At 35.7% G+C, this 12440-nt stretch overlaps 1 protein-coding gene across 4 annotated transcripts in view; it reads right to left on the reverse strand.

Annotated features, from left to right (window-relative positions):
• Positions 1-12440, reverse strand: part of AKAP9 (A-kinase anchoring protein 9) — a 97108-nt gene that overhangs the window by 18652 nt on the left and 66016 nt on the right. For 3 of the 4 annotated variants that reach the window (XM_072329045.1, XM_072329042.1, XM_072329046.1), the window contains 9 exons: positions 10134-10346; positions 8892-8930; positions 7429-7661; positions 6439-6558; positions 5610-5786; positions 5379-5483; positions 4811-4963; positions 4371-4550; positions 812-1897 (listed from right to left, as the gene is read on the reverse strand). In XM_072329045.1, the coding sequence (XP_072185146.1) occupies positions 812-1897; positions 4371-4550; positions 4811-4963; positions 5379-5483; positions 5610-5786; positions 6439-6558; positions 7429-7661; positions 8892-8930; positions 10134-10346 (2306 nt within the window). The remainder of the gene's footprint in view (positions 1-811; positions 1898-4370; positions 4551-4810; positions 4964-5378; positions 5484-5609; positions 5787-6438; positions 6559-7428; positions 7662-8891; positions 8931-10133; positions 10347-12440) is intronic. The other variant, XM_072329043.1, reaches the window with a different exon arrangement.

Genomic DNA, 12440 nt, shown 5'->3' on the forward strand with positions numbered 1-12440 from the left:
TAGGAGTTTCAGCAAACAAGCTGAAGTTCTTTAATTCGGCCCAGTGAACTACAATGGTTTTAAATTCAGATGCAACATAACAAGTGATGGATGTAAATCAGGACAAATGTATATTTGTGAAAGCTATCAATGAAAAATGTACTTGGAATCAAGGCAAGAAAGAAAACAATGTAAAACAAAAATCAAAGCACACTTCATGGTAATAAGTTGCCAGGGGAGGTTTAGTTTGGGTAATTTCTTCTCAGAAAGGTTGGTGAGGCACTGGAACAGGCTGCCCATGGGGGTGGTGAAGTCGCCACCCCCGGACATTTTCAAGAAAAGGGTAGATGTGGCAGAGTGACATGATTTAGTGGTATGGTGGTGATGGGTTGGTGGGTGGAATACATGATCTTAGTGGTCTTTTCAACCCTTATGATTCTGTGATTCTATAAACAAATACAAAAGTTCAGATAAACTACTATCACTACCTTATCCATACTGAACTTTCTTCTGGAAGATTCTGCCATTTTGATTGGCCTACTTCCTTGCCATAGAAGTGCAACTCACCCCATTACATGTCAATTCAAAGTAATAATAAGAAAGTATATGCTCAAAATGCAAATTAGTTAATGCAAAATGAAACTGAAAGAAGAAAAGAAGACTTCATCTAAAATAGTATCTTTTTCTTCCTGTAACTCCAGGAATAACAGAGAAATGAAGATCTGTTCCACACAGCTGGATATTTCTATTGCTAGTTTTGTAAAGTTTTGCATTCGTTACAGTTTACACACAAGGAAATGACTTTAGTCAAAAGAAAATTGGATATAATTACCAGATACGTTTGTATTTCTTCTTGCTTAATGTATTTCTGAATCTCACTTCTGTGTTTCTCTTGAACTTCTTCTAGTAATTGCTGAAGTTCCAATAGCCTCCCTTCTTTCAATTTAGATTCTTGTTGTGTAATTTTTACATTTTCTTTTTCTAGCTCCAAGCAATGATTTGTCTTTGCCAGCTGTTCCTCCACCTCTCTAAGCCTCTGTGTTAAGAGCGATAATTCTGATTCCACCTCCTTTTCAGTAATATCACTCAACCCCTCTGTTTGGGGATGCTTGCTTGTTTCCTCCAGGCATTTTGAAGCTTCCTGAATTTCCTGCAAGAATTTCCCTTGTTCTTGGACTGCATTTAGCTGAACCTGACTCACGAGAGCAGCTGCGACTTTTTCCACTAGTGTTTTCTCTAGTTCTGATATCTTATTTCCAAGCATTTCTCTTTCAGCTTTTCCTTGTTCTTTCAGGTTTTGTATTTCATTGTACGACTGACACAGTTCTGAATCTTTCTCCTTAATGCATGCTTGAAGTTGCTGCAGCTGTGCCTCCATCTTGCTAATGGTGACCCTTGTATTTTCATCTGAAGACCTGAGCTGGGTTTGATCTAGCAGTTCTGTCACCTCACACGAGACCTCATCCACTTTCTCAGTTTTCCAGCTGCTCCCAACTTCTGTTTTCTCCCTGTCACCTTTCATCAGCGCACACTTATACTTCTCTGTTACTTCTTCGTGTTTTTTTCTTAAAATATTTACTTCTTGCTTTAGCTGGCTCATTTCTAACTTAGTTTCCTCAAGCTCATTCTTTGTTTGAGATGCCTCTAAATTAATACTTTCTACTTGCTTTTCCAAAGCCTCTTTTTCTGCCAAAACTGTTTCAAGTGTGTGTTTCAGACTGTCAGCATCCTCATGGAAATCAGTGACATCTGCAGGTATTTGTTCGATATTTGCCAGTTCTTGCTGAAGCTTATCAATGACATCGTTCAACTGTTCTATTTCCTCATCGTTTTTTTTCTTCACACGTTCTTGATCACTTTTCAGACACTCCACCTGGGCTTCAAGCTCCCGTATATGCTCATTTTGTTCTTCAAAGACCTGCAAGAAAGCACAACAGAAAACTCATGAGTAACTACAAAACCTTCAGTTTAGTCGTCTTCCCGGACTTCACAGTAACAGTTTGATCACAGTTTGCAGTGTCCAATGGCCTTCTTGATGAGATGTCCCTTACAAAGGTCTAAGAGAATCAAGATACCTTCACATAGGACTGAGAAAATCTGTGACCTTAATAAACTCTACATGTAGGTGTGAAAGTATCAAATGAAGTGAAAACATTCATAACATTTACAGAGGTACGAAATGCTGAAGTTCCAGTGTTCAAAATACTTTTCCCCAACAGCTGGGAAAGCTCCAGCTTTTTCTTACTGTTGAAAATTAAAATGACCCAAGCCTTTCTATGATCCTATAATTTTATGTAAAGGACATAAAATTCAAAGAAATTCATGAAAGGATGCAACAAAGCAAATATGAAACCAATAATTTGATAATACTGAGAAAAAGAAGCCATCTCATATCCATTTCTAATAAGAAATAAATGAGAAAGCGTAAAAAAATATCAAATTATTTATGAAAACTAAGTTTAACAAATTAAAAAGAAAAATCTTATTGATAGGAAAAACATGACAAGCAGTCAGACCCCAAACAGAGTAAGGGTTTGTAAGTAATCTAAGTGGATATATTTTCATAATAGAATGTCTGGAGATCTGAAATGAGCAGTGCTTATACACTGAAACTGAAAAACAAAACAACACGGAAGGGAATCTCTTAAGAATATTCTGAAAGGAAGAATACGAAATGAAATTAGTTATGGTATATAAAATAGTTAAGAACACTAAAAGGGACTTTTACAGATATTAGGAGGAGGAGAAAAGGAAAGAAATATAACAAAATCTATTACTAAAATAGCTATGCTTTTCCCTTTATCTCTCAGTATTTCATTAGGTTTAGTTAGATAAATATTAAAATAAATTTGTAATAATTATAATAGGTTTAAGAATAAATGAAAAATGTGATCAAGAATGAAGGAAGCTCAAAAGCACAACAAAAAAAAAAAGTGAAGAAGGTTTTCAGAAGAAAAGAACAGTGACCCTGCTGACTGCTATCCAGTGAGCTTCACAGCTTCCCTTCTTCATAACAACGGAACAAAGGGCCACATAAGGCATATTCAGCTGTTAAAAGAAAATCACTTTGTGGGATGAAGACATCTATAGGATTAAGAAAGGGATTAACCTAAGGATGACTGATTCATTTTTTAATGCTGACCTCATAAACAAACAAACAGTAATTATTTAATGTGCTGGAAACTGAAACAGGGTAAGAAGATGAAATTAAGAAAATGAAAATAAACTACAGGAGAAGAACCCATCTACACCCAAATCCTAGGTGTTTTCCTCAAGGCAAAGAATGTAACTCTCTTGCCATGGTCATTATATAAAGCAGAATTGTTCCAGATTGCTGAAATATGATCTTTTCTAAATGCAGTTTCCTAAATCTAAACTCACTGAAGTTCATTATAAGTAAAAGCAGCACACACAAACTCAGTGAAATTATCCAGTCATGGCTCTATTTCATGTCATGCCTCAGTGAAACGTTCTGCTAAACACAGAGCTGCTGAGTGGTAAAAGAGCTTTTATTACTACCTTACTGAATAATTTTATTACTACCTTGCTGAATAATTTGGGCTTTGTGGACAAGGTTTATGACTAAAAAATTGCATGTTTTAAATAGTCAGAATGCAAAATTCTTCCACTGAAAAGATCCAATGTTTTTGCTACAAAAAATATGAGACCAGAGGCCAGTTTCTGCTATCACTTACATGAATACAAAATATGTAGTACAACTATTGAAATAAAGTTCATCATAACTGTATAAACTGCAAGTAAGCCAGAAGAAGATAAATCTTATTTTCATAAGAACACATAATTGAAAGATACCAAAAAACTACTGGTGTTAAATCTCAGTGCATAAGATAAAGCTGAATCTGCTTTATTTACTCTATTTTTTAAGAAAACACAGCATGCTGCTTGTACCACGTTTCAAACTGGATTAAATGTGTTCACAATGTCAGCATGATGGCAAAGTATGTAAACTCATAAGAACAGAAGTACAGCTGCTAAAATCAACAGTATGTCCAACAGGTGTCACTGCTGGACATAACTGAAGGTAAAGCGCAGCAGGGAAGATGGCAGAATGCGATTCAGTCCAGTAACCTAAACATCACTAAATTTTCAGAAGTACAAGAATACGGAAAGAAGAACTTTGGACAAAAAAATGAAACAGAAATAACAAGGAGTAACAAACAGCAAGCAGGTACAGTGTATTCACAGCACAAAAAAATAAGAGGTGGAAGAGGAAAAGCAGACCAGTGTTAAAACATTGTTTGATACCGAAGCATTAACGTTGTTAAATTAAAGCAGAAAGAGAAGAAGACACATTATTCACATTTTTACTATTATTTTTAAAGCTGGCAACGTAATGCAGGACTCTGAAAAAAGATTTCAAAAGTGCTTACTTTGTTGTCAGTTGTGCCTTCAAGTTGCTGCTGCAGTTTAGCGATTTGTTCATGAAGATTTTCAATTTCTTGCTCCTTTTCTTGCATGATGTGAGCGAGTTTCCCAGCCACTAAATGATGGTCTTTTATGATGGCATCTTCAGACTTCTGGATAGCCAGTCCCAGTATTTCCATTTCATCCTACCAAAAAAAACAACCCACAAAAATCCAAAATCACGTTACAGTTGTACATAACAGTTTCTGCATATCTTTATATGAATATTTAAAGTATAGGAACAACAAATGTTATGGAATAAGAAGTTATTTTATGAGCTTTTTAGTATTTTGCAAGTTGAATTGCAAAACACTTGAGAAAAAGAAATACTTTGACATTTGGCATTTTTCAAGTATTTGTTTCTGAGGGGAAAATAAAGTTCTAGGCTTGCCAGTTACGTAAGTACCTTAAATAATTTGTTCTCTTGTTCAAGCTCTTGCAAGTGTGTAGTAGACTCCTTCCGCTGAATTTCTAGTTGCATGTGCAACTGCTGAACTTCTTCATTTTTATTTTCTAACTCCTCTCGAAATTGCTCCAGCTGTTCTTCGAGGTTTGTGACCTACGTTCACAAAACAAGTGGTGAAAAAGGAACAGCCAACCATATCAAAAACTAACGCTGTAACTTTCAAGTGCAATGTCTTCTGTAAAAAGAAGAGTTTGGTAGGCAAAAAGAACTGAATGTATACTCAGTGACACTCTGAGTCACTGAATGGAATTTTAAAACACACCGATCAGCTGAAATAGCTGTGAATATCTTCTTAATTGGGTTGAAATTCGATTACAGAAATACGTTTGTAACCCATAAGCATTAACAGGAATTATAATGATAATTAGGGCTCACAAGAGAATTTCAAAGGGATCTGGACAGCGATTTCATCTGTTTAAAAGTGTCACCTGCATAGTTTACTGCACTCAAAAGTAAGCAAAAACAAATAATCCAAATGACCAGTGGAAATATTACACAGATATTTTACCTCCTTTTCCTTTCTGTCCACAGCTTCTCGTTCAGCTTGCAGTTGTATTTCAAGAGGTAATTCTCCTTTTACAAGAATGGTGCCGAATTGTTTCCTTTCCTCCACCTTTAAATATGCATTAAAATTAGTTACTTTACTTGTTTAATAAAAAACAAATCAAAAGGATATATTGCTTTGTTCTCAAGAAAATAAGCAAGGAGTAAATACGTGATAATTTTAAACCAAGAATACCTTTTGCAAGTTATCTGCACTGATGATTAAAGCCTGTTCCAGTTCTCTTATTCTGCATTCTAATTTCTCAATTTCTTCATTTCGTTCTTGTATATCTCTCTGAAGTTGTTCCTTAGAAAGCAAGAGCTCACTGCACTTGTCTGTTTTTTCTTTTAGATGATTTGTTAATTGTTCAACCTGGTGATAATACAGAAAGAAGATGAATATACTGTAGCAGATTGAAAAAGTTTGCTAGCAATAGTATCAGCACTCATATTTTATGGAAAAAAAAACCCTCTTTTGTCTTGTAAAGAAATTTTTATTCTTTAGGTGGAACAGAATGCAAGATTGGGACACTGTAGTGCTACATACAAGAAATACTACTAGCATTTTCAAAGAAGTCACGTATTCCATACTGTATCGCCCTCAAGAACTGCCTTTGTTACTCATAGTGTCCTCAACAAAATGTCCAGCATACAGCTGGATTAGGACTCAATTGGTGGACAACTGTGTGACAGACTGGGCTTATAGGGTTATAAATGTCATGGATTACATCAGTCTGGTGGATAGTCACAAGTGAGGTTCTGTAGGGCTTCATTTTAGGGCCAGATCTCTTCAATGTTTTCATAAATGACAAGCATGCAGGACATGAAAGGTATACTAAGTAAGTTCGTGGATGACACCAGACCAGGAGGAGCTTCTGACTTTCTTGAAGTTAGACAGGTCTTGCAAAAAGATCTTGACAAATTAGAGGGCTGTGCAAACATGATAAAATAGCTCAATTGCAATGCCTTAAGAGTTGTCATTGTATCTTACATATTCACTGAATACAAGTAATAAAACATCTGACCTCTCTGCTTTGATGTTCATTGACAGGCTGACTCCTTTGTGGAACCTTCAGCTGCTGTTCCAACTTCTGTATCTCTTGCTGGAACACATCTCTCTCATGCTCTCTGTCAATTGCTTGCTCCTGAAGTTAGAGAATCATGTAGATACACCATTTAATTTTAAAAAGCATCTTAATTAAATACCTTATTACATTGTAATAATGTGAGGCTGGTATCAGTATGTCTGTGTTTTGACATAGCAGAACCGCTTACATTTATGACTTAAATTCTTTTAGCTTTCATGGTTCATACTATTTGTTAAAAACATGAAGACAGCATAGTTTCACCAAGTATTGTTTAACAAAACTGATGGTCTTGTTTCTCCTTTGCCAGGCACACAACATGAATGGCAGTAAGTCAATACTTTATTGATTTGTTTTTCTTAATATTGTCTTCGATACACATAGCATAAATATAAATTAAGAATAGGAATTAACTTAGGAATTAACAATGTGAATATCGATGAGGAGCCAACAACAAGAAAATCCCAAGCAAATACGATAATCCCTAAATGAGCCACAAAAGCTCACTGAGATTATATTTATAAATTGTTCAAGTTTTGAATTTAAGTTTCCCTTTTGACCAATTTCAGTTGTTACATCCCAGTTTGACATTTGTTAAATGTATTATAGAGCAAACAGCGTGCAACTGGCAGTATCCAGTGGAACTGTCACCTTTAAGGTTTGCCTGTTTTACAGTGACCTTACCAGATACATTAAAATAAACTACCTGAGGTATCTGCTAAAAAGAGGAATGCTTCTGTCAAGAAACACATTTTGCAGAAACCCAGAAAACTGGAAGAAAACATCAGAATTCTAGTTCTGTAATTAAAAAATGGCTCCTCATCTCCATAGCTGATAATTCTCCAGTGCATGCTATTCACTGCTAAACCAAACCTCAGTACAAGTGCCCACCCGCCCACCTTCATGAAACACACTTTTTACCATACTTACATCTAGAAATTTTCTTGTTTTCTCAAGCTGCTTCTCCAAAGCCTGGTTTTGCTGCCTTAAGTCCATAAGCTCGGCATTTTTTTCTTGCTCTAGCTCTATGAAACGACTGACTTGTTCCTCCAGGTCTATTTCCAAGACTTTCACTTGCTTCTGAAGGTCATCATGTTCTTTTTCAGCTTGACGTTGTACTTCAATTTTTTCTTTCATTAGCTTTTCTGTTTCCTCTAGTAATTCTGGTTACAATAAAATCATCACGCACTACTTTTAGATATGAACAGTTATCAGTGTTATGAAACAAAACCACTTCCCAAGGCTGTATGTATCCATGCTGGAGACTGCAGAAGGACATGAACTGGTTTGGGTTTTACTATTTTTCATTTTTTGAAAACATTTTCTTTTTTCTTTTGAGAAGTAATAACCATTTTATTGGTTATTATTATAAAGATAACCATTATAGCAAATTCATTCCAGAACTGCTGTCCTTAAGACAGACTTCAGAGGACTGAGAGTGAAATGATATTAGATCACTTCCCAATTTAAGTCACATATAAATTGAACAGTCTTTGTATAACTGGCACAGAAAAGCAAAGCACAGGTTCAAACCATAGCTAGTCAGCACAAGTGCTAGGAATGGAAATGCAGGAAACCCAGTATTTTTCATTAAAATCAGTCCCCTCCCAGGCTTCAGCATTAAATGTGATATGTAGAAATAATTTGAAGGGAATACTGAAAGACTTAGCAGGATTGCCAGGCAGAGGGGGAAATTACTGACCTGTAACTGGAGCTTTGCAAAAATCAATGTCTGAATGCCCAATTCTGATTCCTCACAAAAATGCTGGCACAGGTATATAGTAAAGGCCCAAACCACTATTAAGACTCTTAAGCCACAGCCCATTGAAGTACATGTTAACTAACCGTTAAGGCATCCCTTGAGGCAAAATCCAAACTGTAAAGTGCAATTACATTTGGAGTCTTTAAAACATGATTGAAAATTAGACAGAAACAGTACAATTTACAATCACTATAGAAGAAATATCCTTTAGGCACCATCATCTTACATCATACTGAACCAATTCTAATTTTAAGGTCACCACTGCATGTCCACTTAACACACTGTCCAGATATTGTAATGAAAGACTTCAGTATATTTGGAAACAAAAGGAAAAAATAAACAAAAACCAACACCTACAAAAATATCCCTCCATTATCAACTAAGTATGTGTCATTCATAGGTGAATAAGATGATGGTTATTAATGAATTTGCTTATTTATGCATAGAAATCATAAGAAATGTTGTTAGCAAAATGTAAAACTGAGTATGAAATACAACATCAAAGCTGCAGGCCAGTAAGAATTACAAGTGATGTCAGTAAGCCAAAAGCCCAATAATCCTGATTAACAATGTCAGTACGTTTAAATCTTCCACCCAGTTACAGGATTGGCCATGCAACATACAAACACACCTGCTTGGGAAGCTGCATCGACTGCAGCATCTACTAGGCCTAGGAGAATAGAGAGAAAACAAAAAAAGAAGCAAAGTAATTTACATGCCAGCTGTAGTTTTCTTGTGATGCAACAATGTAAGAGAAAATGAAGCCAAAGAGAGTGTGGCATTTAATGACAAAGTTGTTGAGGTAACATAGGGAATGTGATAGGTTATTCTGGTATGCATGATATAAGTACCTAAAGAGTTTATCATTACAGTACCCATACTGGTGCTATACTTGAAAATATTTAGACATATAAAGCATAAAACAATTTACTAGGAGACATATACAAGAATCTTCTTTACAGTAAAGTAGTGACTGGCCGTTGTTAAAATTTCACTATAATATTTAAATAAAATAAAATCAATAAAATTTACAAGGCCAGAGACATAATAAAGTGCCATAAACTTTTAGACATTAAATAAAATGCTAATTTCATGTAAGCACTGCAATCCTCAAAGGAAGAGCACTTCTTAAATACCACTGTTTCAATTTTCTTCCCTTTCAAACATGCAACATTAATTCTTCCTTAAGCTAATAAATTAGAAGGCATATTTACTTCATAAACGTAAATGCTTCCCCCTCCCCCCCGAGTAAGCAGTTAGTTAAGCTGATGTGATATTTATGATGTGATATTTATCCAAAAACTTTGCCATCACCCATACTTAAATTTTTAATTTATCTATTTTGCTTTCTGGAGAACGGAGGAAGTAGATTTTGGTAGTGGTAACAGCCCTTCCTTGTCATGCAGCTCCTGCACCATTCTTCCTCCAACAAAGAATCTGATATAGCAGCATACCTATGATGCCAAAAGTAACTACGGACATCATGTGTAATTCAATCACATTCTGGCAGGTAACCTCACTAGTGCCTCAAACTCTGTTTCAAAAATACTTAGACTAGTATTTTTATACACAGGTGCCAGCTTGGAGACATTCATCTTCAGCAGTAATATAACCGATTTCCATGGGTATCAAGCTTTTGTTTACTTCAAGAACATCTACAACAGCTCAACGTTCATTTTTTTTGTTCAAACATCCTGTAAACTTATCTCACTAACATTAGGTACTAGGTATGAAAATATCACATTTTGCCACTTCATATTTCCATTAATGACTGAAAAGAGGTAGAAAGCCAAACAAACAATTTCACCAAGATCACTCATTATCTCGTTTAAAAATAAGAAAATCTTATAGAAAGATTGTGGAGAATACATACGCTGTTCTACTGGCCCTGCATCTGCCCTCATGGCATCCTTCTGTCTGGCGAGTAACTCCTTTTCTTCCTGGATCTGCTGCTGTTCAGCTTCTAATTCCTGCAATTTGTTACCTGTACACAGTAGTTCTTGCTCAAGATGGTCAATTACATCTATTTTTTCCTGAAGTTGTTTTTCCAAAAATGCTTTTTCATCCGCATAACCATCAATGAGGCCTGTAGAACATCAGTTTTTAGGTAGATTTAACAAGAGTTTGGACTTTTAGCATGGTCAAATCACTGCAGTAATCTCACATGAATGCACACGTATGTTAGATCCTCAGTATGTGAGAAATTCTGCTCCTGTTCTTCTCTTCTAACTCAATGAACAAACAATCAAAAGGATACCTCATAACCAAAAACATGAACTATTTCTTACTGCATGTCAACCTTGGTAGCAAACAGGAACTCAAACACCAAGAAAAAAGATAAGTATATAATAAACTCAGGAAGAAATAAGAAATTTCAAATCAATTCATGTGGACAGTGTATGTGTCTGAAGTCATTTTATCGTGCAGTGGAAAGTACTGAACTTGTAGAGTGCACTGTTGGAAAACTGAGGGCAAGATTCACAGGTTTCCACAGTAAGGCGTTCTGTCACCTACTATACTGATGGTTTTAGAGGACAGTCTAGACGTCAGCTGTACAATGTCTGAGCCCTGACAGCTGGACACACACCCCTATCTTACAGGTTTTTTCTTACTAAGCTAACTGAACTGATGTAGTATTTTTTCCAATATTCAAGTCAGCTTTGCCAGTATAAATACGTAGTCTTGAGCCAGTGTTAATATAGCTTGAGAATACAGGAAAACTACAGACATTTCTATTGAATTTCAACATAAAAAGTGTAAAACTCCCCTGAGCACTTAATTCTGTAGCAGATGAAAGCCATCAACCAGCCAAACAAGAATCATAGAATCTTTTAGGTTGGAGAAGACCTTTAAGATCATCAAGTCCAACCACCAACCCAAGGTACCAAGTCCCAGTACTAAACTATCTGCCTCAGTGTCACATCCACGCATTTCTTAAATGCCTCCAGGGATGATGACTCCACTGCTTCCCTGGGCAGTTCTCAGTGTCAGTGAACAAACTGACTGGTGTTAGCTTTCCCATCACATTTGTTAGGTAAGTCATATCTGATGCCACGAAAACACCAGAGGTTTGAAACATCGCAGCTGTAGCAGCTTTTGTGATAAGAAAGAAATGATCAAAAATGACACACTTTATCTCAAGAGAAGACAGAGTATCACTCGATATATAAGCAACTCAGACACTGTTTTGCATGCCTATCTAAGGAATTTGATAAGAGAAGGCAGTTTGGCTTCGTAAGGCTGTGCTCACAGCTCAGTTCAATGAGCAGAAAAAAAATTACAGAGTTGTATGGTGTTTTTATTTTGTTATAACAGCACAGAAAACCGTGCATGTCATTTAGAAGTGCACTGATTTCTGAAGACCACCAAAAAAAGGCTGAAAAAAGATGTAACGACTTCAGGAGTTACAAGCTACTAACAGTCCCTGAATTTAGAGACATGGCTTAGAAACCTACATTTCCTTTCCAGCTATGTGTGTCACAACTATTAATAGCATGTGAACTCGTCTTGGATTATCTACTTAAAAAGAAGAGGAAAGCTGGCAAGGTGGCCTTCTCTAGCAATAAAATTTAGCTATGAAACTTCTTGCTCCCACCCTGAAACAGAGAAGTCTGCTGAACTTAATAAAATATATAACTATAACAATATAATATATAACCATATAACTTAAAAAATAATGTATGTTATTCTTCTAATTACTATGGGGATCTTACACATAGGATAGATGAGTTTTGCATCTTTCCCATTGTCAGTTACCAACTGCTATATAAAGATCATAACAGAAATGCTAGATGGAAACAAAACATTCAACTACTGTAGCAGTAAGGCTGCTTTGACAATAAGGCCTTTTGACTACCAAAAAAAACTATTAAAACCTTTAGATTTGTTCTTATTTTTTTCTGATGTCAAAAAAGATGGTCGATTTCCTCAGTTGTAACACTTTGGAACACTAATAATTTTAATCGCTTCTTGATGTGTCTGCAAATATGTTTAGAGACATCACTTCAAACAAAGAGTAAGTTGAAATATATAATCACTGTATCACCAAATTCAGGCTGAAGTTTCCATGTTTTTATCTGTGTTTTGTGGATCTAAGTTAAGGTCAAGAGGCAGAAGGCACAAAATGAAATTCAGATTAATTTTTTTTTCCTCCCTAGCCCCCACTTTGAGGGTGATGAAA

This window comes from Excalfactoria chinensis, chromosome 2, assembly GCF_039878825.1.
Source record: "Excalfactoria chinensis isolate bCotChi1 chromosome 2, bCotChi1.hap2, whole genome shotgun sequence".
Lineage (NCBI taxonomy): Eukaryota > Metazoa > Chordata > Aves > Galliformes > Phasianidae > Excalfactoria > Excalfactoria chinensis.